Here is a 24,891-nt window from a genome sequence, read left to right as displayed (position 1 = left end):
TAATACTACGACACAGTAGACAGAATCACATACAGGGAATTAAATGATTTTGTTGAAAGGTGGTTAAATCAAGTGCCTCTCACTGCAGACAGGGATACTCGACAGTGGGGAGAGTAATCTGGGGCCTCTTGAAGCAGCAGGGTGTCACATAATGATCCTTTAAGTGAATCATCCAGGTTTACCTCCCTTTGTGGACCAACAACTACACTGCTGAAGTGTACTTGAGCAGGACACTGGGAGACAGATTCACTGAGCCAGTTCATCTTTTATTCCAGATATATTGCCTCCCAAAGAAATGTACTAAATGGATGCACTAGACAAAAAGCCCAGTTTGGTCCTCATGTGTATTATTGTATTTGTAATTACGGCTAAAACACTATGTGCTCAGTAGGAGTTAGATTTTGTAACTGTTTTGCTACTTTCTTTTGCGATTTCAGCATCAGTACATTTTGCATCATTTTCCGAGCAGGCTGATAGCAGACAAATCCCTAGAAGGCAGTTCCAGCTGTTCATTGCACAACGAGTGGCTGCCGTAGTAAATCAAACAGTGAAATCATGCAGATTGCGAGCAAAAATACGGTAAAGGCTGCAGCAAACTGAGTGCTAAATTTGGATCTTCATGCCTCTCACCTCCCAGCATAGGAGGGTAAAACAGAAGACTAAATCATGGATTTAAAAGACACTTGCATACAGTATCATTTGTTGCAAAGGCATTTGGTACTTTGGTATTTGGACAAAAAGGATAATTAACAAACTCTTTTTTCATTATTTTCCTCTTTTAAACTCTGTCAGGTTTGGTTAAAGCCGTGAACACAGCGGTGGATCTGATTGTGGCACACTTCGGCACCAGTCGAGACCCAGATGTGAAGGTAGGAGATTTATGTAGATCGGATGACGGCTACTAATGACTGCCTGACTGCTAATACACGGCTCTTTGGAAGGCTGATTCTACTGGCTGATGAAAGCTCACACAGCAAGATTTAGAGGCTTTGAGCCACAACTTATTAAAACGACTGCAGTGTGCTAAAGTACAAGAGAACATAAAACCTTCCAGTTGGTAAATTGCATTAGTTTCAAGCTAATGTGGAGCCTTGTGTTTTCTTGTATTCACCATTTGTCTTGGTTCAATTTAAGCATATATGAGTGTATGAAATCTCCATTCAATATTCATTATTTTAAGGATTATGCCTTTCCCAGATCTGCAGCAGCAAGGAGTGTCAGTAACGCCATGATTAGTTCCCATTGTACATAACTTTGTTTGAGGTATATGTCCTCTCTGTTATTTGATTTATTGTACAGCACATAAGCCACAGCAACACAATTAACATTTTCAGAAATCTAATTGGTCCTTTGTGACTTTTGCTGCAATTAGCTGCAACCAGGAATCTGAATTTCTGTTGCATAATGTTTTGATTTCCACAGAGCTTTATTTCCGTAGACACTTAACAAAGCAGGCTACAGATCAATCGAATCCAGAGAACAAATAAGGCAAAAAAAAGAAGGCTTTAATCATTTGTTGATTTAAAGCTCAAACAAACAGACAATTATTTACTTTCCGTTTCTAGTTTTGGATAGAAAATGGCCTGAAAATGTTGCGTCATTCTCTTTCTCTGATCCCACATCCAACCCCCCAATTCACTGATTTGTTTACTTTCATTTTCATTCTTTATTCCCTAATATTTCCTCGCCACCCTGCCAGGCTAAACTGGGGAACAGCTGGGTGAGTCCCAACGTGGGTCACCTCATCCTGAAGTACCTGTGCCCGGCCCTGCACGAGGTGCTGCAGGACGGTCTGAAGGCCCACGTGCTGGACCTGATCATCGGACAGCGGCGCTGTCAGCCCTGGAGTCTGGTGGAGGCGTCCACACAGCTGGGTGAGAACAGCCTTGCATATTTTCTTAGTTTTTTGACAAACTAGTATGACTGCTGTCTGTCTACAGGACATTGGTGACATTTTGGTTATGGTAACATATCTGTGCGTTTGTGTCCATCAGGCCCATCCACACGTGTTCTCCACAGCCTGTTCTCAAAAGTGAGCCAGTACTCAGAGCTCACAAGCCACAGCATGAGACTGAATGCCTTTATCTTCGGCTTGCTCAAGTAAGTAATTTTTCTTTATCCCGATTTGTACTGTCACTGTCATCCACATATTCTTTACAATGATGGCTCTCATCCTGGGTGGATCTTTAAAGTGGCTATAATCAATAATGTTTAGAATAACGATGTATTTACAGTATGATGTGAACAGTGTGACGATGTGTGCAGGCCACAATTTTACTGTTTTGGTTCAGTCACTCTGCTCTCATAGTGTCATTTTCATTAGCAGCAGTCAGCTGTTCTGAAAAAGCTCTAAAAACCCATACAAATACTAGCTGATGAAGGAACCTGGTGGAGCATTTAGCAGCTAAAGAGCCAGATATGTCCCTCAATATTTCAGTGTTGTGTTAACAACTTGTTTCTGCTGACACCAAGTGGCCAAAAATAAGTTATTGCAGGTTTAAGATCATTTAGAGTAGAAAAATAAACCTGCATGTAAGTGTTTACTAAGGTCTCAGGTTTAGCCACTTGCTTAGTTACATTTTACAACCTAGAGTGTTTGACTTTGTAAGGACCAGCTTTTTATCCCTAGTTAAAATGTCCCTCTCTTCATATTTACAGCCTAAAATCTTTGGAATTCTGGTTCAATCACCTCTACACACATGAAGGTAAGTTGTGCATCATCTATCCATCTCCAAGTACCCAGATAGTGTCAGTAAATGAAGCCCATATTTGCATGAAGTCATAGTTCTTCTCAGTCTTTTTCTTATATTCTTCCTGTTTTGTCTTCTTCCCCTAGATATCATAGCAGCACACTACAACCCGTGGGGTTTCCTTCCCCTGTCGCAGGGGGCGTGTCAGCCGCTCTTCGAGGAGCTCCTCCTCCTGCTGCAGCCACTGTCGCTCCTCCCCTTTGACCTAGACCTGCTGTTTGAACCACACCTCCTGCAGAAGGGCCAGGAGCACCTCCGTCGCAAGGAGCAGCTGTGCTCTGCGGGCCAGAGTGTCGACCACTCAACACGCTCCACCTTCCAGCTCATGAGAGGTTGGAGCACCACTGTTAGTGAAATGGTCAGAGACTCGAGTGCAGAGGTGAAGAAAGAGAGGGCGGCGCTGAGACGAGAGGGAACATGGCCCAGGATGGAAGGGGTGGGCTCAAGAAGAGAGGGAGGGAATTCAAGGTTAAGGAAGGACGGGGCAACATCTGAGAGCATGAACGCCGGGCCTGCTAGCAGACAGACAATGATGGAAGTAGGGTTTGCAAATATCTTGAAGGAGAGGGGGATGGGCGGGCAGAGGGTGAAAGGCGTAGGACAGGAGAGTCAAGGAGAAGATGAGGAGGGACGGGAGAAGGACATGAGGAAGGAAAAAGAGAAGGACATGTCTGACGAGGGACGTCAGCGGCAAGACAGACAGGCGGGCTGGTGGTACCAGCTCATGCAGTCCTCCCAGGTTTACATCGACCAATCCACTGCGGGGTCAAAGTTCATTAAGACTGAGAAGAGGAAGAAGTCATCAGAGAGACGACACTGCCAGCTACCGCCCACCAGAGAGGGAGTGGTGGAGGGGGCAGAGTCAAGCCATGAAGGGGAGGGGTATCGAAGCAGCAGCAGCTCTAGCGGTGACTCAGCTGGATCCCGGGGAAGGGCTTCATGGATGGGCAGCCCGCCAGAGTCTGTCGTCAACCAGGAGAAAGAGACAAAACCTCTGAAGGGTTCAGGGTCTGGGGCCGAGGCTGCAGCCCAAGAGGAAAGCCCCTCTCAGGGACAGGCTCTGCGCTGGGGAAGGCTCTTTGGATCCAGTTTGGGTTCTCCTCTGAGGGGGGAGGGAGCTGAACAGAGGGCGAAAGGTCCCACGACCCGGTAAGTTAAAAGAAGTCTGACATCACTGTCAACAAATCCCATGAAAGGACCAAAACCAGCAATGAAGTTTTCGTTGCCCATTAGAAACATGATTTAAATCAGCCTTATCTTAAAGTAATAATAAAATGTTTTTTTCCAAAATGTATTTAAGCTATAGCAGTAAATTTCATATTTTCCTCTGTCCTTCTCAGGCCACCATCAGGCTGGCTGTCTCTCGATCGGTCTGTCCTTGATCTCGTTGCTCAGACTATTGGAGCAGGGAGTGGGAAAAAGGCAGAGTCACCGACCCCAGCCACTCACACCCAAAGCACACCTGCACCAAGGTCAACCCAACCAACTGAAGCCAAACTACAGTCTCAGTGGTAAACAAATACTATTGCACACCAATCCATTCCTGTTTTTATACTGAATATGAATTATAAACAGAACTATTTTTCAAGAACCAACTATCAGGCACAAATCACCAGTGGGTGAACTACTACCTGCAAAGTATCCAAACCAGATGAATTTATAGAAAAAGTGTAGTGATACACTGGTCTGATGCGTTGACCTCAAATGGATGTTTTATGATTAATGAATGAATCAGATTTTTCATGTTATTATTGTTTTAATTAAACAAGTAGTGAAGTGTTTCTAAGCTTAAAAAGGTATTTTTCAAAAGAGTCCTGGCCAAGACGGGTAGCACACTTACAAGGTTGCATATATACAACAAACATACAGTTAAAGCAAAACAAAGAGCAGAATTGAGAAGCTTCAACTAGGGAATGTTTTGCAATTGTTCTTGAAACATGACTGTCCAGTTACTAATCATCAGTTACCTAAATCCTCCTGCTCACCTTTTCCCCATGTCCTCTGTCATCCCACAGCGAAGTACGAGCATTGTGCCACCACATAGCCACAGAGCCTGGCCAGCTGAGCTTTAACAAGGGCGATATCCTGCGGGTCCTGACTAAGGCCGATCCGGACTGGCTGCTCTGCTCCCTGGGCTCCACAAAGGGCTTGGTTCCCATCATCTACGTCACCCTCAAAGGCATGGAGGAAAGCCACGATGCTGCTGGACTCGGCCAATGCTGAGCGAAAGCTACCCTGAGAGAAATGAAGGCAAGATGAAGACAAACCTCGTTGGAGGCCACATACTGACAAAAACCTGTTTGAAATAACTGAACATTGGGAATGATTCCTGAAAAAACATTGTAGAAAAAGATTCTGAAGACGATGTACAGATACATGCAAGGGAAGCATGCAGGCTCGAACACAAGCTCACATCCACTTCAAGGGTACATCCAGACAAGTATGCATGCATACATCCAAAAAACCAAAAGATCAGACATGAAACAAACCAAAAGACACTCCAACACACGCTTCTCTCTCTACGTGAAGTTCCGCTACTAGCTTAACTATGTGACTGTCCAGTCTATATATATCGTCCATCTCAACTTCCAGAGGGGTAACTCACAGACGAGACAATTCACAATATAATATATACCATGCCTAGCTGCACTTTGCTGTATTGTCTACACATTCACAGCTGTGCCACAGTTTGAACACAGTGCTCAGTTATTGCCCTCAGTCAAACACTGGGGTCAGTTTGATGTCCTGTCGCTTACTTGGTGCAGACTGATCCTTTAAATTCAAGTAAAATAAATGAATAAACATTGAATCTTTTTTCGTAAAATTTAAGGTGGTTGATGTAAAAGCAAAAATTGTTAACTTTTTAGTCGGTGTCTGCTGCAGTTGTAGAGGTGTGATTCGGCATATTGTTAAAAGAGTAGAAAACCACAGGAGTTTGTTGAAGTAGGTGTCCAACTCAAGAGAAGAGAATGCCCATCTGTGCTATTTGATCACCTCTTTACATGGGAGTAAAATTGCTTTTTTTCCCCTCCTTCATTCCCTCACAAGACCCACCGCAGCTGGGATGAATCAGTGGTTGACATTGTTTAAGTGCATGTAACTTTGCCAAAATGTTGACTTTTTCCCCTTCAACCCCCCCTCAGTCCCACCTTAACCTCTTGAGGACACACTCAAGTGAGTGGCCACAGCCTGCGCTGTACATATGCATTTTGATCTATTGGTACATACTGTAAATGCTTATATGACTTACACATGTGGTGAGTTCTATTTATTTATCAACCAGTCCAGTTAGCTGAGGGAAGCATCTAAGTGGATGGTTAACAGAGAAACAGGGAAGGATGTCTAATGAAAGCAAAGCATGGCTGTGGAGGCCTTGTTGAATGTGTCGGGGGTCGAGGCTAAACAAAGAAATCATCGCTTATTAGTTGAATGTGCATTCAGAGAGAAGGGGTAAATGATCTTATCTATGCCTTAAAGCGCTTGGGGGTAAAAAGGGAGAATGGCCCTGTTGGACACTTCAAGGCTTGTGACATTATATTTTCTATACGCTGTGATATGTCTAAGCATTTTCAACAGATTTATGTCTCCAGAGATTCTTGTTGACTTTGAAGAGTATTGTGAAGAAACAGAGATGATATATAGGTGATATTTTTTTGATGCTTAAAGGGAAACCCCGACATATTGTGTGATGGCGGCTCTGTGGTAGTAGTACATACTGTACATGCTGCCTGTCACGCCCAGCCATAAAATGTTGCCTTAGGTTCCAAATGAGATGACAAATAACAAAATTCACGGCAATATACAGTAAACCTGCATAGCGTGCATACAGATGCCCAATCCAAATATTAAATATTACACACTATGAAATGGTTAATCAATGTACATTTATTAAATAAATGAATGCTTGTGTAGTTTTTGAAAAACTTACATAGGATATAATTTTACCATTAAAATCCTCTTTTTGTTGCTTTACTGTACAGTTTATAGAGTCGTTTAATCCAGAAAAAAAAACAATTTAATACTTAATTTTCATTGAACTGTAAATATATTTAAATCTTTCAATGAGTTATACGTATGGATGTTTACTGATTTATTAATGCATTTTATGTTAAATACAGGAAGCAGGTATAAGCTTTAGTTTCAGCGCTAACACACGCGATGAAGGTCGGGCGTGGTCAGTGAGGTAGGGGTCGCTTTTGGTCCTCCAGGCAGTTTGCTGTTCATTGACATCCTGTTCACATTGGACAGACAGAAACAAACACATAGTAGTGACGAAGCCAGAGCAACATGGAGGCCCAGGGGTAGGGGCGAAGACAGATTTCTATTTGGTGGCGTACAAGCTGAAATGTCATGATTTGAAAATGCTACACATGAAGGAGATGACATAAAGGAGAGAAAGAAAGAAATGAAGAAGCCGCGCTCTGTCTGTCTTTCTTTCTCTCCTGTCTATTTTTGAATCTGCTCTCTCTCTCCCCGGGCTGCCTCCTCCTGCCTGTAAATACCTTCAGCATCAGTGACACTGCTCTTCTCTCTGTGTCCAGGCTATGTGACGTATACGTATGACATTATCAAACTACTATGGATGTGAAATAACAAAGTGCTCATGTGATCACAAACTCCAACGGCTCCCGTGTCTTTTGTCCTTAACACAGCGTTCTGTTGAAGTGTGTCTCCGACCAAAACCTCTTGATGATGAAACACTCTGCCTGCGTAGAAATGACAGTGACTTTCAGAGGTTTGTAATTGTTGATTACCAGAATGTCTGCAGAAAGGTGTCAAAGTAATTCCTAACTTTTCCCTAAATATGGCTCACAATGGTCAAACTTGCTCTTATCTAGGTCACTACTCAAAACCTGACCTGACAAACACCGCCTGGTTTTCGTATGTCAGGTCCTTTACTGAGAGTCGGTTAGCAACTGATGTTTTGGTGCATAGTTCATCCCACGATTTCTTTTCAAAAAGGCTTCTGTGTTCAGTGTAATGGCAGTCTCATTAGCAATACTGGTCGGACCACCCCCGTCTGTATCTTGTGATTTAAAAAAATGACAATAAATGTACTATGATATTATCAGCCCCTTTCAATCAGTCTGGAAAAAAAGTCAGCCATTAACCTACCTACTCTGATGTGTGTTCTTTTATTTTCTGTAGGCATTTCTTCATCAGAAGTCATACCACATAGATTTGTTGAGTGTTGGTGTGTTTCTTCATGCATTACAGTCAAAATTGCAAGATTTATAGCTTAACTTTTCTAGGCAAGGCAAATTGATTTGTGTGGCACAATTCAGACACAGGGCAACTCAAAGTGCCTTAGAGGCATATGAAAATTACATTATAAAGAAATTCAAAATTGCATTTAAAACACATTCAAAACAAGTAGGAAGACATCAAGGAACAAAACATTAACACTAGCTATGAAATAGGAAAGTTAGCTAAAATATAATGGTTTAAAAGAGACAAGACTGGAAAATTAAAGTCACAGTGCAGTTCAAAGCCTTTCAAATGCTCCAGTTAAATGCTGTGTCAAACAGAAAGGTCTTCAGTCTTGATTTAAAGAGGTCAGAGTTGGAGCAGAACTACAGATTTCTGGGACGTTGTTCCAGATATGTGGCACTGAACCGCTGCTTCTCCATGTTTAGTTTTGACTCTAGGAACTGAAAGCAGACCTGTACCTGAAAATCTCAGAGGTCTGGATGGTTCATAACGTGGCAGCAGATCAGAAATGTATTTTGGCCCGAAACAATTAAATGCTTTACAAACCAACAGCAGGGTTTTAGAATCTATTTATTGACTGACAGGAAGCCAGTGTGAAGATCTGAGAACTGGAGTGATGTGAGCTACTTTTTTGGTTCTTGTTAGGACTCAAGCAGCAGCGTTCAGAATCAGCTGCAGCTGTCTGATGTATTTTATTTACAGTCAAGTCTGCTGTTAAATACATGGACAAGTTTGTCCAAATCCTGCTGAGACATCAGTCCTTTTATCCTGGATATATTTTTAACGTGATAATAGGATTAGGATGACTTCGTTATTGTCTTAGCTTGGCTGTTGAAATGCAGGATGAGTCCATGATTACACCTGAGTGAAAGCACTTGAGCCACCAGATGGTGCCAATTTGTTGAAAGTTAAGACAGATCCATTCACTGAACTGCAACATTCAGGTTCTTCTGCACAATCCAAACTTAAAGTGCAGACACATGATATCTTTTTTATTTCTACTGAATATATTTCCAGGTAAGCTATGGTGTTTGTCTCAATCCCCTCTTATCACACTCAGGTCAGTCTGAATAGCCTCAAGAGGTCATCTTTGTGTTCAGTGCCTCACAGGAGCATGTTGACTGTATACTTACCAGGACGTATAAGGTGGCAGAAAATGGAAATACTCATGTGAAGTACACATACCTTAAAATTATACTGAAATACAGTGCTTGTGTAGGCTAAATTCTACTTCGTAACATTCCATGACTGCTTGAACCAGCTAGAGCTACTGTTTCCCTGAGGCATTATTATTGAGCAATATAGCTGAGCATTATTTTGTATTATTATTGAGCCTTACTGAGTTTGGTTTTAGCTCTAATTATTATCTCAAACTCCCGGCATAATAATGATCAAACTACTGAATGATCGTATCGTATTACTTCAGTTAGCATAAGCACCAGTCACATACAGTTATGCGTATAATATACTCAATATAGTAAATTCATTCCAATTTAAACGACACTTAAGGGTACAATAAAGGAGAAATATGGGAAGTTTGAGGTATCATCTGCCCTTTAACAAAGGGCTCTTACAAATGCCAGGATGTGTAATTTAACCAGCTCAGTCTAAGTGTACATTTGGCCGCCCTCAGGCAAGTTCAACATCTCGACCTCTGATCTGAAGCATGATAGAAATGCTTGCTTGTTTATTTAGATAATCCAGGTGGTTGCGTAAGGACTTTTTTTTGGCCTAGAAACCTTCTCAACCACAGAGCATCCAGTTCAGCATGCATCATAGTCAGTGTACTGTGCTGCATGATAAGCATGCAAACCACCTAGCTCATATAATTATGATTATATGATTATTAAAATGTCAAAGTAATATCTATTCAAAAGTCTCTGTTCAACATGTGCCCGCTGCAAAACCCTTAAAGGTGCACTATGTAGTTTTATGCCTAAACAAACTAAACCCTCTTAGTCTTTGTCTTCATGACTGAATAAACTAAATAAACACATTGATCTTAACAATGCAGTTTCATACTGTCCTACTTTGTTGATGTTTGAAAGACCCTGCCACCTTTTCTAGCATCAAACACTGTTCTGGGGACCTTCGAGAACAGCTTGTGTATTGATGTTTGTAACAGTTTTGAGTCAGAATTTCTTCTCCAAAACTACATAGTGCCCCTTTGATAACACATTCTGTTCTAGTCGATAAATAGCTGCATCAAACTGCTGGCAATGTGTTTGTGAATCCTTCTTGCAGTAACAGGACCAGACCTGCTTCAGCTGACACACTATTGTATTGTTTATTGCTTTTGCAACACAGTTCATTATCTGTCATTTACTCATCACAAGGTTGTCTTAAATCAGATTACCTTGAACAGGAAAGACATATATTACCATGGAAATCCAAAAGGTGGGCTGCATTTCCTAACATTCAGTTGGGCATGTCATTCCTGTGAGAAAGCTGAGGTATTTGGCAACATGGGGAAATTTCAAATGAAAGAGGGTTATACAGACAGCCTTTAATTCCACTGAAATTTAGGAACCTCATCACCTTTAAATGGAAAAAAAATTCCTCTGTTTATCCAGGAAGTTTACAGGAGGACTGAGAACTGAATGGGTGACCGACTGTGGCTTCTCGGATTAAAGTACAACCATAAACATACAAACACAAATCTAAGTATTATTAAATGAGCACGTGTCCAGATATTGTGGCAGAGGTTTAGCAAATTGTTGTTTTTATTTACATACTTACAAGGAAACTCTACCCCTAACCTTTCGTTAAATTATAATTTCCATAACACTTTGGAATATGATAAGTTTACATGATTTAATGCTCAATAAACACATCTGTTTTTCTCACACTGTCCAGTGCTGCAGCTCTGTATTCACCCTCTGTCTGAAACGCTCAGTTTCAGCTCCTGTTTATTTAAGTTCCTGCCCCCATCCGAATGCCCAGTACCCTCTGATTGGTCAGCTCGCACATGTCTGAGCCAGCACCGCAAACAACAACAGAGCAGCCATGCTAAATCCATTCTTACATACCAGACTAGCCGCAAGGCATAAATTATGCAGACGAGTGACTCTGTGACTTTGTGATGTCATGGAAATAAAGGCGGGACCTCGACGACACGCTTCAGGAGCAATATTTTCTGTGGGAGAGAGGAGCTTCTGTTGGTGCAGACTTTGACCTTTTTAACTTTCAAGATCATTTACATGCACAAGAACGTGCAACCCCTGAAGGAAAGGAGAAAAAAACACAATAGTAGTCCCTTAAGTAAACCATTCAGTGCCTCCAAATATCAGGTTGATGGGGAATTTGGCAGCCTGTAAATGTGCATTCATCTATGTATTGTAATCTTTGTCTGTATTTATCTACGCAAACACCTAAAGAGAGACGTCCAATTACTGTCTCATGTTCTAAAGGTTTTAAGTTACTGTGAAAGTGAGAGTTGTGTTATGTCACAAAAGATATCAACACTGCAGCCACAAAAGCTCAGACAAACTGGATCTGCTGGCTCACTTATAACAAGTTTCTCTCTAAAGAAATGGAGTCTGCTAACATAAACCAACAACTGGCCTCGAGCACACAGCAAGAGTTCAACAGAGCCCCTTTAAAAAAAAAAGCGAGCATGCAGTTTCATACAAAGTCATCTAACAACAGGCCCCTTTAAAAGCTCAACGCAGCATAATATCTGAACACACGTCTCTGAATCATTAAATACTTATTGTGAATGTTGAAATCCTTAAATCTGTTGCAATTGTGTAATGAGAAACGTTCTTAAACTGCAGTGCCATTTGCCCATGTGGTGAGCCCCTCCCCATCTCAGCTGTTTGAAGATGCCCCCCTTCATACTATCACATATTACCGATGAACCTGTTTGCCTGTGGAATGTCCCAAACAGGTGTTTTTACACCTTTCCACAACTTTTCCAGTCTTTTGTCACCGCTGTCCCAACATGTTTGAAACGAATTGCCAGAATCAAATTGAGAATGAGCATATACTGTATATACAGCAATCAATGAAGTTTAAAAGAAAAACACTGAATTCAGTTTTGTTTTTGGTTTGGTTTGGTTGTGATAATTGAAGGGGAAGCGTGTGGGCTGATGCATCTGATCAGTTTAAATTCTTCATTATTTCTTCACCAGAAAAAAAACAGGTAAAGAACAGTAGCTTACAGCAAAGAGCAAATACCATCACGCTCATCTGACAGGGGTTTGAATTTTAGGTTGGTCCTCAATCTTGGTTGTCAAAACTCTATCATGGCAACATGACATGATCTCTAAAACTTTGTCCGCAAACGTCATGTTATTACTGCAGCCGAGAACAGCCTGGCTTGCAACAATACTGTTAACGATAACAAAGCTTGTGCTTTCCTGATAACAGGTTGATTTATCTTGTTGTGTTGAGAAAACAAAGGGCAGATTTCTAAAGACAGGTTGATTTATCTGGGGGAACTGGAAAAAGAAACTATCCACATCGGCTGGTGTTTGCATGGTATAATAAAGTATGATACAAAAGTGTAAAATCAAAAATAAGGAGCAGAGGATGCGTTGATCAGCAATATGTACTCCTTGATCTTGGATTTGATTTGATTGATTCAGTTTAAATCGGTTTACAGCAATCGAGACACTATATGTGTATGCCGGCATGTCACTGCCGATCTCTGACAAACATTGCAGGTAATTATAGGAAACCACCTTTTGTTATCCAGTGTTAACGGGTTCATTATGTGTTATCTCAAGATAACAAAGCTTGTTTTCACAAAGTAATTAACCCGTGAACTTGGCATAACAGCCTTTGCAACCCAACATTTGCAAAGCTTTCCATTAATGATTATAACAAACCACACCAGCTTTAGTGATGGGATTATAAAGAAAACAAAACGGAAAACAATTATCTATTACAATCACCAACGAAAGAGTTGAGCGTGTCATCAAAAAAGAATGAGAGAAATGATCAGGATGCCAAAAAACACAACTTTATTTTGGAATATTTCAAATAAATCCATACAACAACGACAAGAAAAGTGCTACCTGAGAAGTTCAGAGTTAGCTTAATGGGCTACATACTCCTACCTCAATTCACATTTTACACTTTGATCATTCTACCCCACTTCTATAACTTCTGAAATAGAAATACCACAAAATATTTAAAAAATCCTTCAATATATTTTATTTGCATTGATTGCCATGATTAAAAAAAATAGAAAATAATAACAAGAGGAAACATCATCATGATCCTCATAATATTCTTATATATCTCTTTATTGGTAGGATCCCATCCTTCTCTCCCCTGGCTTGCAGTGGTCCACTCTGTTGTCGTCACTGAAGGGGTCATCGGCAGCTCTCACTTTACTCAGGCTTCACTCCAGTGCAGCGTATGCCCTGCAGACACAAATATTCATCAGAACCAAGTCAAACAGTGGCTCCTGCCCCAAGAGGATAAGAGATACATGACAAACTGCGCACTTCTAGATGGAATGCTCTATTGGCTCTTCAAAATAAGAGCACATATTTAAAAACAAGGAGGAAGGGTGGTGAAAATGTTAGAAGCATTCGATTGCAGGAAGCTGTTTTCCTCTGCTTTCAGTGTTTAGATAGGCACCGGGCCCTTTTGAAGTGCAGAGCAGCTTATTAGCTGACGACCAGTTACCTGGTACTTGACTTTCTTGCAGTGTTTCCTCAGAGAATCCACGTGCTTCATCACGTTGAAGACCCATGGTTCACCAGCAGGCACGCAGAGTTTAAAGTCACTCCTGGTCACCAAACTGCAAGGACACCAAATCATCCACATCAGGGTGAGAATGCGATAAAGAGTGTGTTTGTGTACCCATCCCATCTACTGATTAGATACATCATCCAAACTTACATGGTGGCAGCGAGAGTGCAGCCCTGTCCGCTGGCCTGTCGATGGTAGTTTGCCACAAGGCGTTGTGAAATTGTTTGGTTTTTGACCGACAAGCAGCAGTCCATGGGTACCTGAGCCAAAGTCACTGAAAGACAAAGAAGATCAGATCATATTTTTGTTAAATGATGCTTGGAGCATACAACACGTGTTCACAGTAAAGTGGAGACGTCTTGATTCTCGTGCCTGCAAGGACGTGTCAGTGTTTTATTCCAGTCTTAGCGGTACAAAACACTGACTACAGCTGTTCTTCCCTTCATAAAGAGGGAACTTATACATTTCCACGGCCTTCTTTAATGGCTACAGAGTGTTTCACGCCTTAAAGGTGTGATCACTGTCACAAGTCATAACTTGATTCACTTACTGGGGAACAGATTTTCTTTTCTTTTCATGCACAAGTTCTGTCATTTATGCAGTTATTGTGCCGTCCACCTCTTTGAATCTTGACTACATAAAAACTCTGCCAGTGTTATAAACAATAAAAAGTACAATATAACGACTGTGTCCCCAAGGTTTTCATGGATTGTGAGCTCAACTCCTGCAACTGTGATCCGCAGAGGGAAATTCTTGGAGGAAATCTCAGTGGCTCAGAGCCAATTGCTCGAGGTCCGCTTTCATTACTCAGTCCGCTCTGAGTGACAAGTTACCAAATTGCATCATCGGATTTTGTCACTTGACTGGGATTTTCACTGATTAACCATTAACTTTCACTGAGCAGTTGGAGCCGAGGTGAGGGAAATACCAGCAGCACGCCCTGCTTGAAGGTAACTCAGCTCTCCTTTGACATGCAGATACTGACTTCACTTAAGACCATTAATGTTATTTGTATAAATATTTACCTGATACAATATTCTATAGACTCTAATTTACCTATTTGCTTCATATCAAACCTTCTTTTTCTTGATTTTGTAAATCTACAAACATTGTGGCTACTTTTGCCAGGTACCTGTTGCATGTCTGTTTGTTTTAATACTCTTTAAGGGTTTGTCAAGGAGTATTTCTGCCTTTGCATAAGGAGGCTAATGACAGTGGGATGTCACATAGACTACTGATTATAAAGCTCTGTCAGACACAATTGTGATTTTAGACTTGAAGCTGCAACGTGCAAACTCGGACAGCTGAATTTTCAAGTGAAATGAAGTGAAAAGAAGAACCACATGTGTATTTAAGCCTCAAACATAGACCCATTGAAGAATTTCCTCTTTTTCCTGTTCCAATTGTAAACAACTACTCCTTTTGGATCTGTTCCGAGTGGATTTGCTAAGTGTTTACATCCTGTTATCTCTTTCGGCTTAAAAAGCCTGATTTGGCAATGACTCATTTCACAATATAAAAAGAATGACTTAGCAATAGAGTCTGATGATGAGATAGGAAGGATGTATGATATATATATTTTTTTCAAACTCACCAGTGCAGCAGCAGGTGATAAAAAGGATGCAGAAGAAGAGCTTGGCATCACCCCACGGAGCCATGTCTGATCGCTGAGCTGGCGAGGTTGTCTCTTTGTCTCTCTGGAAGCTTGATCAGCTGATGAAGAGGCTGCCCTTCTTTTCAGCACCTGCAGAGGCAAAGGAAGTGAGGTTACTATCTGTCTGGTCTGGTCCCTTAAATAGTAAACCACACTTACTTTCACTTTTAATCATCTGCCCCCCTCCTTGTCCTCACTCCAAGTCACTCCACCATTTTTTTGTTATGTCCCTCCCAATTGGAAAATCCCTTCTTCTTGTATTTCATTTATCAGCTCTCATTTCAGTTCCCATCACATCTTGGATGGTTTTTCTAAGGTAACAGGAACAGATTGTCACACTTTGACTCAGGCCACCTCCCGCTCACAGGAGCACTTCTCTAATCCTTGAACAAACACCAGCAGTTATAGTGATTTAACCCTCTAGAGAACCACTGATTAACATGTGCAGCTCAATACCCCTTTTAAAAGATGACATGACCATGACCTTGTTTTTATGTGTCCCACTTGGGCATTTGGGAATATTTTTGGCTTCTAAATCTCCAGAAAACCTGTGTCCTCTTTACACTGTGGAGGCATGTGTTCAGTGCTACATTTCATGTAGCCTTCTTCTTCTTTTTTTGTTTTTTAGATGTCATATGGAAAAGCTATCACAATCTTAAATATTCAACAGCTGAAACAACCAGAAAAAACTACAGTCAAAGTAATTCAGAATGACTCACACATATCAATAGATAAACATGCACATGTTCACGTGTTTTGCTGTATATGGAACTAAACTAAAACTGCGCTGTCAGTTCTCAGGAAAATGTGCGGTTCTCCTTTTGCTAGCTGCAAGAAACAATTGAACTCACTGTTTTGATTAGTAGGTATTACGTAAGCAAAATGGCTTGAAAAAGCACTTGAGGAACTGTTTTATTTCTCCCGTGGATTTGGGGAGAGTGAGGACTATCAAGAACTGCAATTTACATAGGAAAACTTAAATATGGTAGAAATTACACTTGTGCAGTACTAATTTGCAACAATAAATAGGTTCAAAGAGAAACATAAAACAAAACTGGCAAAAAGGGACTGCATATTGCTCACTTTAGGCCTCATTCCAGCTGCCAAGACAGTTACAGTAAAGCCACTCCAAAAAAAAAAAAAAAAACCTAGACTCAGCTAACAACCTAAACTACAGACCTGTATCTCTTCTTTCATTCCTCTCTAAAACCCTGGAACGCACGGTCTACAACAAATTGTCCTCCCATCTTTCACAAAACAACCTCCTTGACCCCAATTAGTCAGGCCTCAAGACTCTTCACTCCACTGGGACGGCCATCCTCACAGCCATATGGAATGGCTCCTTGTCCAAACCCTGCTTTCTGGAAACTGGTGTCCGTCAAGGCTCAGTACCAGGACCACTTCTGTTTTCATTATACACTAGATCACCAGGCTCTGCAATCACATCACATGGATTCTCTTACCACTGTTATGCAGACGACACCCAACTGTTCCTCTCTGTTCTCCCATCCTCCGACACCCACTTGCAACGTGCATCTTGAAATGTCTGGCAGACATCTCTGCTTGGACAACTGCGTATCACCTCAAGCTCAACCTTCATAAAACTGAACTTCTCTTCATCCTGGGGATAGACTGTCCTCACATGGACCTGTCAGCCACTGTCAAGAACGTCACAGTGTCGCCTTCCTCGAGTGCAATGAACCTCTAATCCACGTCGAACGGATTATCCTGCATCCCCAACATCCCCAGCCTCTGCGACTAAAACGTTGCCTCATTTTCATTCTACCCAAATTCTCCAATGTGACCCCCTCCTCCTTGACCTCCACTGGCTTCCTGTTGCAGCCCGCATCCGATTTAAGATGATGGTTCTGGTCTTCAAGGCTGTCAATGGAACTGCACCCGACCAATGTCAGGACAGCAGAATCCTTCGCCATCTTCCGCCAAAGACTCAAGACTCACTTGTTCAGACTTCACCTCAACCCCGCATAGCAAGACTCCCTCTCATCCCCCAAAAAAGAAAGAAACGTATATGCACTTTTATGATCTTACCCTTAGCACTTAATTCATAGCACATATGTACTTAAAGTATCCTTGATAAATAGCAGCTACTATGCTCAGATGAGGGCTTGAAAATTGTTTCCTTTTTCTCTTTCTTACTTAATCGACGGTATGCTGTGGTTTCTATCTTGTGACAAATGTACGTATTGTAAGTAGATTTGGTCAAAAGAGTCTGTTAAATGCCCTTACCGCTGTTGAAAGAGCGAGAAAGTGGGAGCGAGAAAGAGAGAGAGAGGGACAGAGAACGGAAAAGAGACTGCACAGGAAAAAAAGATGCCCTGATTGTGATTGTTCTCCTCATGTCTGTGACATTTGTGTGAAATGCTGGTATGATGTCGATATCACTGCCAAAAGGTTGCTTTCAGGTTGTCGTCTCTCTCTGGAAGCTGATCAGCTGATGAAGAGCTGGTACTTCCTCTCTGCACCTGCAGTGGCCAACGAAGTGAGATGAATGTCTTCTCCTCCTTCTTTTTTTTAAATGGCCCTACCAATTGGAAAAATCCCCTCTTCTTGTTTATCATTTATTAGCTTTCATTCCAGTTCCCGGCACTTCTCAGACAAGCATGGCTCTTGAAAGGTAACAGGAACTGTTTGTTACACTTTGAGTCAGGCCGCCTCCCAGTCACAGGACCACTCCTCTAATCCTTGTACAAACACCAGCAGTTTGTGATTTAACCTTCAGAGAACCACTGACTAACATGTGCACGTCATTATAGAAACATCATTAAGGCATAATGGATTCTTGCACTGTGCAACTCAGTTTTATACTTTGGATTGGATATAACTTTTTGTTGAGAACTGCTCAGCGCCGCTGTAGAAATAAGCAATACTCCACTCCAAATCTCTAGGTGAAACGCTGCTGCAGCCTTACTTGACGCGCGCGTGGGAGGGCGACTCACGCAGCTAGTGTTGCTGCTCCAACCTGTTTACATGGATGCCAAAATGAAAAGCAACACACAATGCCACACACACACATGCACACACACACACACACACGCACGTTGCTCATGCATTCAGTGTGTCCAGCCTGTAACAGTTCAAAGGTTTATTCGTTTCTCAATCTAATATGATACAATATGAGAGGACATATGATACCGTGCAATGTGAAACAATATGATATCAACAATATTATAGGATAATGATACGATACAATACGATTTGTTATGACAATATTGTTTGCTGGGATATAATACAATATGATACCACACAACTTTATTGGCAGTTGACATTGAAATTCATTGTAAATACTCAGATACACGTATGAGACTTTCATAGATGCATGTTACTTTTTTACCACATGGAAGTCAAGGGAAGGTCGTCATTTTCAACATTGTGACACCCGAAACTGGAGATGATGATTGTCACTTCCGTGATGTTCTAAAGATTAAAGATTTAGACGCTGCACCCTTGGCAGAGAACATGGCAGAAACCTGTTCATGGAAAGATTTTTTTTCATACTCGAGTTGACACACGATGAGATTGGACGTTATCACTGTAAATCTACACCCTCGAGGACTTTTTTTTTTTGTCAAGTTGTTTGACCTGAAAAAAGTCAGATCAAAACCCAGAGGGAGAACAAACACTTGCATTATTACACAATGTGTGTGTACTTCCTTTGTTTATTTATCTTAATGTGGAAGATGTGTGAAACTTTTCTGGAAAAACATTGTTTCCAGTGAAACTGATACAACCTCATTTGTCGATCAAGTTTCTCTTCCTCACTTATTGCATTGAGGAAGTTCACAGGGTGTTGTGGTCTCTCTGTGTTGACATAAAAGCGCCAATATTGAATTTTCTCTTGCTATCAGCTAAACCTATTGCATCACCAGCTGTACTATTAACTATTAGCTCAGTCACACCCTGTGAGAGCCAATAGAGCATTTGCAGAGAAAGTTTCATTTTCTTGTAAATCACTTGTTGGCTGTCTTCCCTGTCGCACTTACTGTCTTGGACTTCCCCTGCTTAAGCAATTACAGGAAAAAGAAAGAAGCTGATCGACCTGAATTATTGCCTTAGGAGGGAAAACCTGGCAAGAGGCCAAACAGCAGTCTGGACCCAAGAGTGTTATCCAGCCAAGTGTGTTAGGGGTGAGCATGTTATTGCATATCTGCATTCTGAATTGAAAGAGACAAGGTTTACCTTCCCTGAGATGCCTTTGAGAACTACAATAATGACTGTGCTGACATGGCAATTAGTGAAAAAAGTAAAAAGCAAAAATTACTTATTTAAGTTACGTTTGTACACATTCTGCAGACTTGGAACGACGTTATCATATTTGCCAGGTGACCAGAAACTGTAAATGAATGAGTCCAATATTCAACCTCTTTTTAGCTCTGTGTCTCTGTCTCCACCAACAATAAAAGATTGCTACATAACTATTTACATAATACAACAATAAACACCTCTGACTTTGCAGATTCTTGAAGTACATTCTGTGTTGAGCAGTAAAAGAACTGTAAAAGGTCAGCTGACCCGACTCGTATAAATGATGTGTGGTTCTGTGGCCCCACGTGCAGTGTGGGAAATTCCACAGGATGCTGTTGGATATTAGGAGCCTTGTTCTTTGGCCATAGGGACAGTGAACTCAGGGGCACTGTCTTGACATAAGGTCAAACGACACTGGAAGGGCTTCCTGTACTCAAGTGCTCTCACACAGCTTTCATTGAAGTGTATTCTCGTATCCTCATCACTCACAACACCCAACGCAGAATCACAATTTAACACCAAAGTTGGCTCCTGTTTAATGTCTTGTATCATGCATGTTTAAGGTATGATGATAAAGCAGATCAGATGCAAACAAATTCTAACCACCTAAAACAAGGCCCACCTAAAAAAATCTGTAGAACCTCCATATCCCTATGCATTAGCGCAACTGGGCCTTGCACAGTATTTCACTGCTCGCAGATCACCTGAGTTTCAGATACAGAGGTTCTACACTTGAGAAAATGTAGTGCCAAAAGAAAGGGCGGTCTGAAGGCGATGTAAAGCGGTGTGAATTTTCTTTATACAACGTACACTTGAACTGATATAGATTTTTTTAGGGTGGTTAAAATTCGCTTTGCATCTGGACTCCGTTCACTGCAGTACAAAGCTGAGCATCTGGGCTGGAGCGGCTCTCTGCTTCTCCAAACTGAGGCTGCGCTGATCGGCAATTACGGTGGGGAACAGATCGACTATAGGTATGTACTTTATATGACCCCACTTCAAAAAACCCGAACTATCCTTTTAATGTAAACTCAGGATCTCTTGAATCTGTAAATTTAAAAAACTTCCCCTAAAGCAACATTATATAGAAATTGTCAATTTGTGTGATTTGGCGGCCCCTGCGGTTTCTATGTGGTGCATCTCTGTCCTCAATACAAATCCCAGGTCTGTAACATTTGTATAGATGCTAACTGCAATCAAACTCATCGCATTGTAACAATGTTATGTGTTGAAAACTTGTATGTTGAAGTAAACATGTATGTAACGCTGTGATCCTCCCCTCTCACTGAAGTTACATAGTGCAGAAACAAGTGATAGAGACAAGCCCCGGTCACCCTTTTACAAGACACTGAACCATCAATGAACATGATTTTGCGACTGTTATTTTTGGGTGAAGAAGTTACATAATGTTGCTTTAAGTGACCAAAGTAGGCTAACAATTAAGCTTAAATCATGTTGGAAATGCTGTTAACAATTAAGGTGAGAGAAGAATGGCAAAAATAGCTTTTGCATTTGTTTGACCCTTTGCAAACACTTATTCCTTGCTGAATTTAACGAAATATGAAAAGTTAAAGGAGCTTTTAACGGAAGGAAATTAAAACAAATGTTGTCATTGTAAACTCAACTGACTTTGTCTGCATCCACACCCTGTTGTAATTCCTCCATGTGGTCTCCTCGTTTTCCTGGACTGCAAACAAGGGACCGAGTCTGCGACTCAAAGCAGACAACTGTTGCTGTGCTGGGCAATTCCCAAGTGGGAGAAGTATCACAAGGGATGAGGGAGCTCAGCACTCTGCTGCTTCAGAATACACCAGCAAGAAGAGTAAACATCTTTCACCATGTTGACATCAGGCAGGGAGGCAAACACAGAAACAGCGTAATTGTTTTGGAGCAGAAGTTTCCAAGAGAAAATGAGTCAATGAATCTTTTTATTAGTTTTGTTTGTAGTTAGCACCTACATTACATCTGACAAATTATTACAGACCTGGGATTTGTTTTTACAACAGTGGCGTTGGACTCAAATCACACAAAATGCCAATTTCTATATAATGTTGCTTTAAATGTGCTGGAAAATCAGCTAAAATTATTATTATTCATCAATTTTCATTTTATTTTTCCATTTCCACTGCACTTCAAGTATTCAAATTTGTATTGGCATTTCTTTACCTTAGTTTATAGCATTTTACTAACGTTCTTCCTGGAGCTTTATTTTATTATTGTGGTGCAGATTTGTTTTCATTGTGTTCCTCCTTTATAAACACTCTGTAACACTGTTTTTAAAAGGGGGGTTTCCAATAAAGATGTATTAATTATTAACAGTCAATCACTAACTACACGTGTATAGATTATGATAATTCACACATATTGATGCCATGTCCTTATTTCAGGATCATGTTACCATTCGCTAAAATAAAAACAGTTAAAACAAGATTCATGTGTGTTTTATCTTTTCATAGATGTTAGAGAAACCTGTGCACAGGATGCAGTCATGTGGTGTGTTTCAGTTTAAATGAAAGCCAGCGACTCAAAGTTAGAAAATGATATCAAACTTTATTTTTAGAGTAACTATGAACAGCAGTTTTGACACACACAAATCATCTCAACACTTTGTACAACAGTTGACCCAAACAGGATTGGAATTTCAGAACATCGTGATACTTGTCAAACATCATTTATCTTACAACAGACTGAAACAAACACATATGGCAGCATAACTTCCAGGATTTACACTTTAGGCAAGATAAGGCAAATATTGTTTCTCACAAACAGGGATCATCAATAGAAAAGGGGAAATGGAAAAAGAGAAAAGCAAGTTTGTCACCCCAAATGAGGAGAAACGTATACAGATCTGTACATTTTCTGATTCACTGGCATGCATACAACATATCATCATAGATAAGACAAAGAGATGATTCCTCAGTGATCCTCTCAAACTGTTCGACATCTACAGTACAACATCTGAGAGTCTGAGCAGAAACTGAAGTGAAGCTGGCTCCTGTCCTCAGCTCTCAGTCTAGAGTCGGCCTTTCTTGATCGTCAGCCATCCTTTCAAAGAGTCCACTTCTCTTTAGACCTGCAGAAAGGAAGTGATGAGCCAGTGCACTGTTGAAGCATTTAAAGTAAAACGCTTAGACTGAAAATGGTGAAATCCAAGATTTGTTTTTATATTTTACCTGATTTATTTCTTTGCCTGCTGTCTTGCCTCCAGAGCCTCAATGTGACCTCTCACCCATTGCAGTTTGCTGTGGTGGGAGAAGCACAGTGTCCTTCCAGTCTTTGTAATGAACCTGAAAAAGCACATCAGAGACAGAGAAGTGAGACTAGGTTGCAGACTGCCAAAAAAAGCTTCACAACAAAAAACTATTCACGTCCATCCACTTCAGTCTACCTTACTGTATTGCAAATTGAGATTTAGCAAAAAAGAAAATAAACCAGTGACTATAACCGTTCAGCAAAGGATTTGAAGAAGGAAATGTATTTTGCTTGAATAATTTTTACTTACACAGTAGCACTTTTGTCACAGCCTTGCCCAGCTTCCTGGATGACATAGCCATTAATGCGACTGAGAGGCAAAAACTTGTCAGATGTCTTCAGACAGCAGTCCACCGCAATCTGACCTGCAGGAAGATGGAGACACAAATTAATCAGAAAATGTAGAATGGTTAATGGAAAATGTCACCGGCACCTTGGATCTTCACTCAAAGCACTCTGAAATATGAGCCTGCTTTACTGTAGTCTGTGTCTTACCTGACGCTAACCCAACACAGATGACACCCAGCAAGAGCAGAGCTGCAACTCGAGAGGCCATGTCTCCTTTTTTCTTTCGTGGCTGTGAGCTCAGGTTGGCTGCTTCAGTGAGTCTCTTCAGGAGAGTGAAGGTGTTGCTGTGAGAAGGCGAGCAGCAGGTGTACTTATACCTGCAAAAGAGAAAACGAAAGTTTGCGCTTGTGCTCAATGACTGGAAATCAGGGAAAGTTGGCACTGGTCTCACACGTGCCCGTACTTCACCCCTGCTCTCTCTTTGGTTGCTTGCCAAAATCCTCCTGTGTGTCTTTTCAGATGATTCCCTGAGGCAGGTCTTTATCCGAGCATCCGTCTTTTGTGATCAAAAAGCCTTGCGTGCCTCACGCAATCCATGCATCTTAATGATGTAGTCCATTCATGGGCACAAGCACAAAATGAACAAACAAAACAAGTTTTGCAAGGATTCTGTTTCTTTCAAAAATAAATCTGATCAGTCAAAATAACTGTGCCAGTTCGATTAATACAGTGCTCTGCAAACACTGCATAATTCCCCGCTTGAGAAAAATAAAAAGTAAAGTACATTGATTGATTCTTGTATGCTGCACAATGTGCTCTCATAAGCATAATGCATAGCCTTATTAACCATCTACATACAGTATTGTAAAAAAAAAAAAAATTCTTGTGAAAGGGTGTCAAGAGTTACATTTAAAGTTGAAGCACTGAAAGGGGAATTTCGGTATTTCTAAACCTAGGCCCCATATTACACATACATGTTTTAGTTTTTCAATGATTCATACTTATCAAAAGTTTTGGAATCAGTCCAGCAGATTAAATCAGCTAGCAGTGGCACGACATGGCTGCAGTGGCTGCTGTTTTATCCTTTGGGGCGACCATGACCGTCGAAGTTACGTCCACCAAAAGTGCTTGTTCTCGCTACAGACGGGCTGAGGTCGATATTCTAATGTTGTCACCGACAACATTGCGGAAATGTTTCCCAGACAGAGAGTCCTTTTCGCTAAATAATCAGATCCAGATGAATCAGATGAAGTCTCAGTTCGAGGAAAAGTCTTGCAAATAAACCACACAAGATGTGAGCTGCTGTAGGAGGACGAGGAGGGTAAGGTGAGTCAGATCTGGGCAGAGGAGCTCGGAGTTTGCCTACAAAAACTGCCAGCAAGATTTATTAGTTATGGCTGACTATTATCTAACTTTGACTATCTAGACGAGCCAACAACTGGAACAGCTCACCTCACTAGACTAGAGATGAGAATGAAACTTGAATGAAACTCTCTGTAAATGAACTCTGTTGACGGTGTGCTGCCTTGGCCAGGTCTCCCCTCGAAAAGGAGATTTTGAAAACGAGGTTAAATAAAACGTAAAACAAACTGTGTTACTTGTAACCAAATAGATCTTATTATTTTATAAAAAGCTCCATCTCTGAAGGAATTATTTCGGCATTGTTGTCAGACCCTTAACCTCAGACTGTCAGTGTAAGAGCTGAAAGTAGTTGAACTGTCACTCGCAGGTTTCAAAAGGTGCTTCTGTGACGTGGCAGCTGCATCA

General features: G+C 41.1%; 3 protein-coding genes across 4 annotated transcripts in view; 1 reads left to right on the top strand and 2 right to left on the bottom strand.

Annotated features, from left to right (window-relative positions):
- The window catches only part of rusc2 (RUN and SH3 domain containing 2), a 37,863-nt gene extending 30,045 nt beyond the window's left edge, over positions 1 to 7,818 (top strand). For both annotated transcript variants that reach the window (XM_030416809.1, XM_030416808.1), the window contains 7 exons: positions 793 to 869; positions 1,700 to 1,874; positions 1,995 to 2,100; positions 2,659 to 2,705; positions 2,837 to 3,899; positions 4,091 to 4,261; positions 4,766 to 7,818. In XM_030416809.1, coding sequence (XP_030272669.1) covers positions 793 to 869; positions 1,700 to 1,874; positions 1,995 to 2,100; positions 2,659 to 2,705; positions 2,837 to 3,899; positions 4,091 to 4,261; positions 4,766 to 4,973 — 1,847 coding nt within the window. In that variant the 3' untranslated portion in view covers positions 4,974 to 7,818. The remainder of the gene's footprint in view (positions 1 to 792; positions 870 to 1,699; positions 1,875 to 1,994; positions 2,101 to 2,658; positions 2,706 to 2,836; positions 3,900 to 4,090; positions 4,262 to 4,765) is intronic.
- A 5,087-nt stretch (positions 7,819 to 12,905) lies between these two features.
- Positions 12,906 to 15,485, bottom strand: ccl19a.1 (chemokine (C-C motif) ligand 19a, tandem duplicate 1). The gene is made up of 4 exons (XM_030415949.1): positions 15,262 to 15,485; positions 13,818 to 13,941; positions 13,602 to 13,716; positions 12,906 to 13,333 (listed from the first exon to the last, which is right to left on the bottom strand). The coding sequence occupies exons 1-4, from the start codon at positions 15,323 to 15,325 to the stop codon at positions 13,301 to 13,303; spliced, it is 336 nt and encodes a 111-aa protein (XP_030271809.1). The 5' UTR covers positions 15,326 to 15,485; the 3' UTR covers positions 12,906 to 13,300.
- A 6,623-nt stretch (positions 15,486 to 22,108) lies between these two features.
- Positions 22,109 to 23,485, bottom strand: LOC115582042 (C-C motif chemokine 20-like). Its single transcript, XM_030417751.1, has 4 exons — positions 23,332 to 23,485; positions 23,087 to 23,201; positions 22,758 to 22,871; positions 22,109 to 22,657 (listed from the first exon to the last, which is right to left on the bottom strand). Exons 1-3 carry the CDS (start codon positions 23,390 to 23,392, stop codon positions 22,763 to 22,765), a joined length of 285 nt encoding a protein of 94 aa, XP_030273611.1. The 5' UTR covers positions 23,393 to 23,485; the 3' UTR covers positions 22,109 to 22,657; positions 22,758 to 22,762.
- Between the last annotated feature and the right edge of the window lie 1,406 nt (positions 23,486 to 24,891).

This window comes from Sparus aurata, chromosome 5 (genome assembly GCF_900880675.1).
Source record: "Sparus aurata chromosome 5, fSpaAur1.1, whole genome shotgun sequence".
NCBI classification, from domain to species: domain Eukaryota; kingdom Metazoa; phylum Chordata; class Actinopteri; order Spariformes; family Sparidae; genus Sparus; species Sparus aurata.
This window is presented reverse-complemented; position numbering and strand designations above follow the sequence as displayed.

What these genes read in the sequence shown, in the direction of transcription:
- ccl19a.1 (XM_030415949.1), bottom strand. Translation starts at nt 15,325, where the DNA reads ATGGCTCCGTGGGGTGATGCCAAGCTCTTCTTCTGCATCCTTTTTATC. An exon ending in TATCACCTGCTGCTGCACTG is followed by an intron (nt 13,942 to 15,261) that starts GTGAGTTTGAAA and finishes TTTGTCTTTCAG; the next exon opens with TGACTTTGGCTCAGGTACCC. An exon ending in TGCACTCTCGCTGCCACCAT is followed by an intron (nt 13,717 to 13,817) that starts GTAAGTTTGGAT and finishes GTGTCCTTGCAG; the next exon opens with TTTGGTGACCAGGAGTGACT.
- LOC115582042 (XM_030417751.1), bottom strand. Translation starts at nt 23,392, where the DNA reads ATGGCCTCTCGAGTTGCAGCTCTGCTCTTGCTGGGTGTCATCTGTGTT. An exon ending in CTGTGTTGGGTTAGCGTCAG is followed by an intron (nt 23,202 to 23,331) that starts GTAAGACACAGA and finishes ATCTTCCTGCAG; the next exon opens with GTCAGATTGCGGTGGACTGC. An exon ending in TGTGACAAAAGTGCTACTGT is followed by an intron (nt 22,872 to 23,086) that starts GTAAGTAAAAAT and finishes GTGCTTTTTCAG; the next exon opens with GTTCATTACAAAGACTGGAA.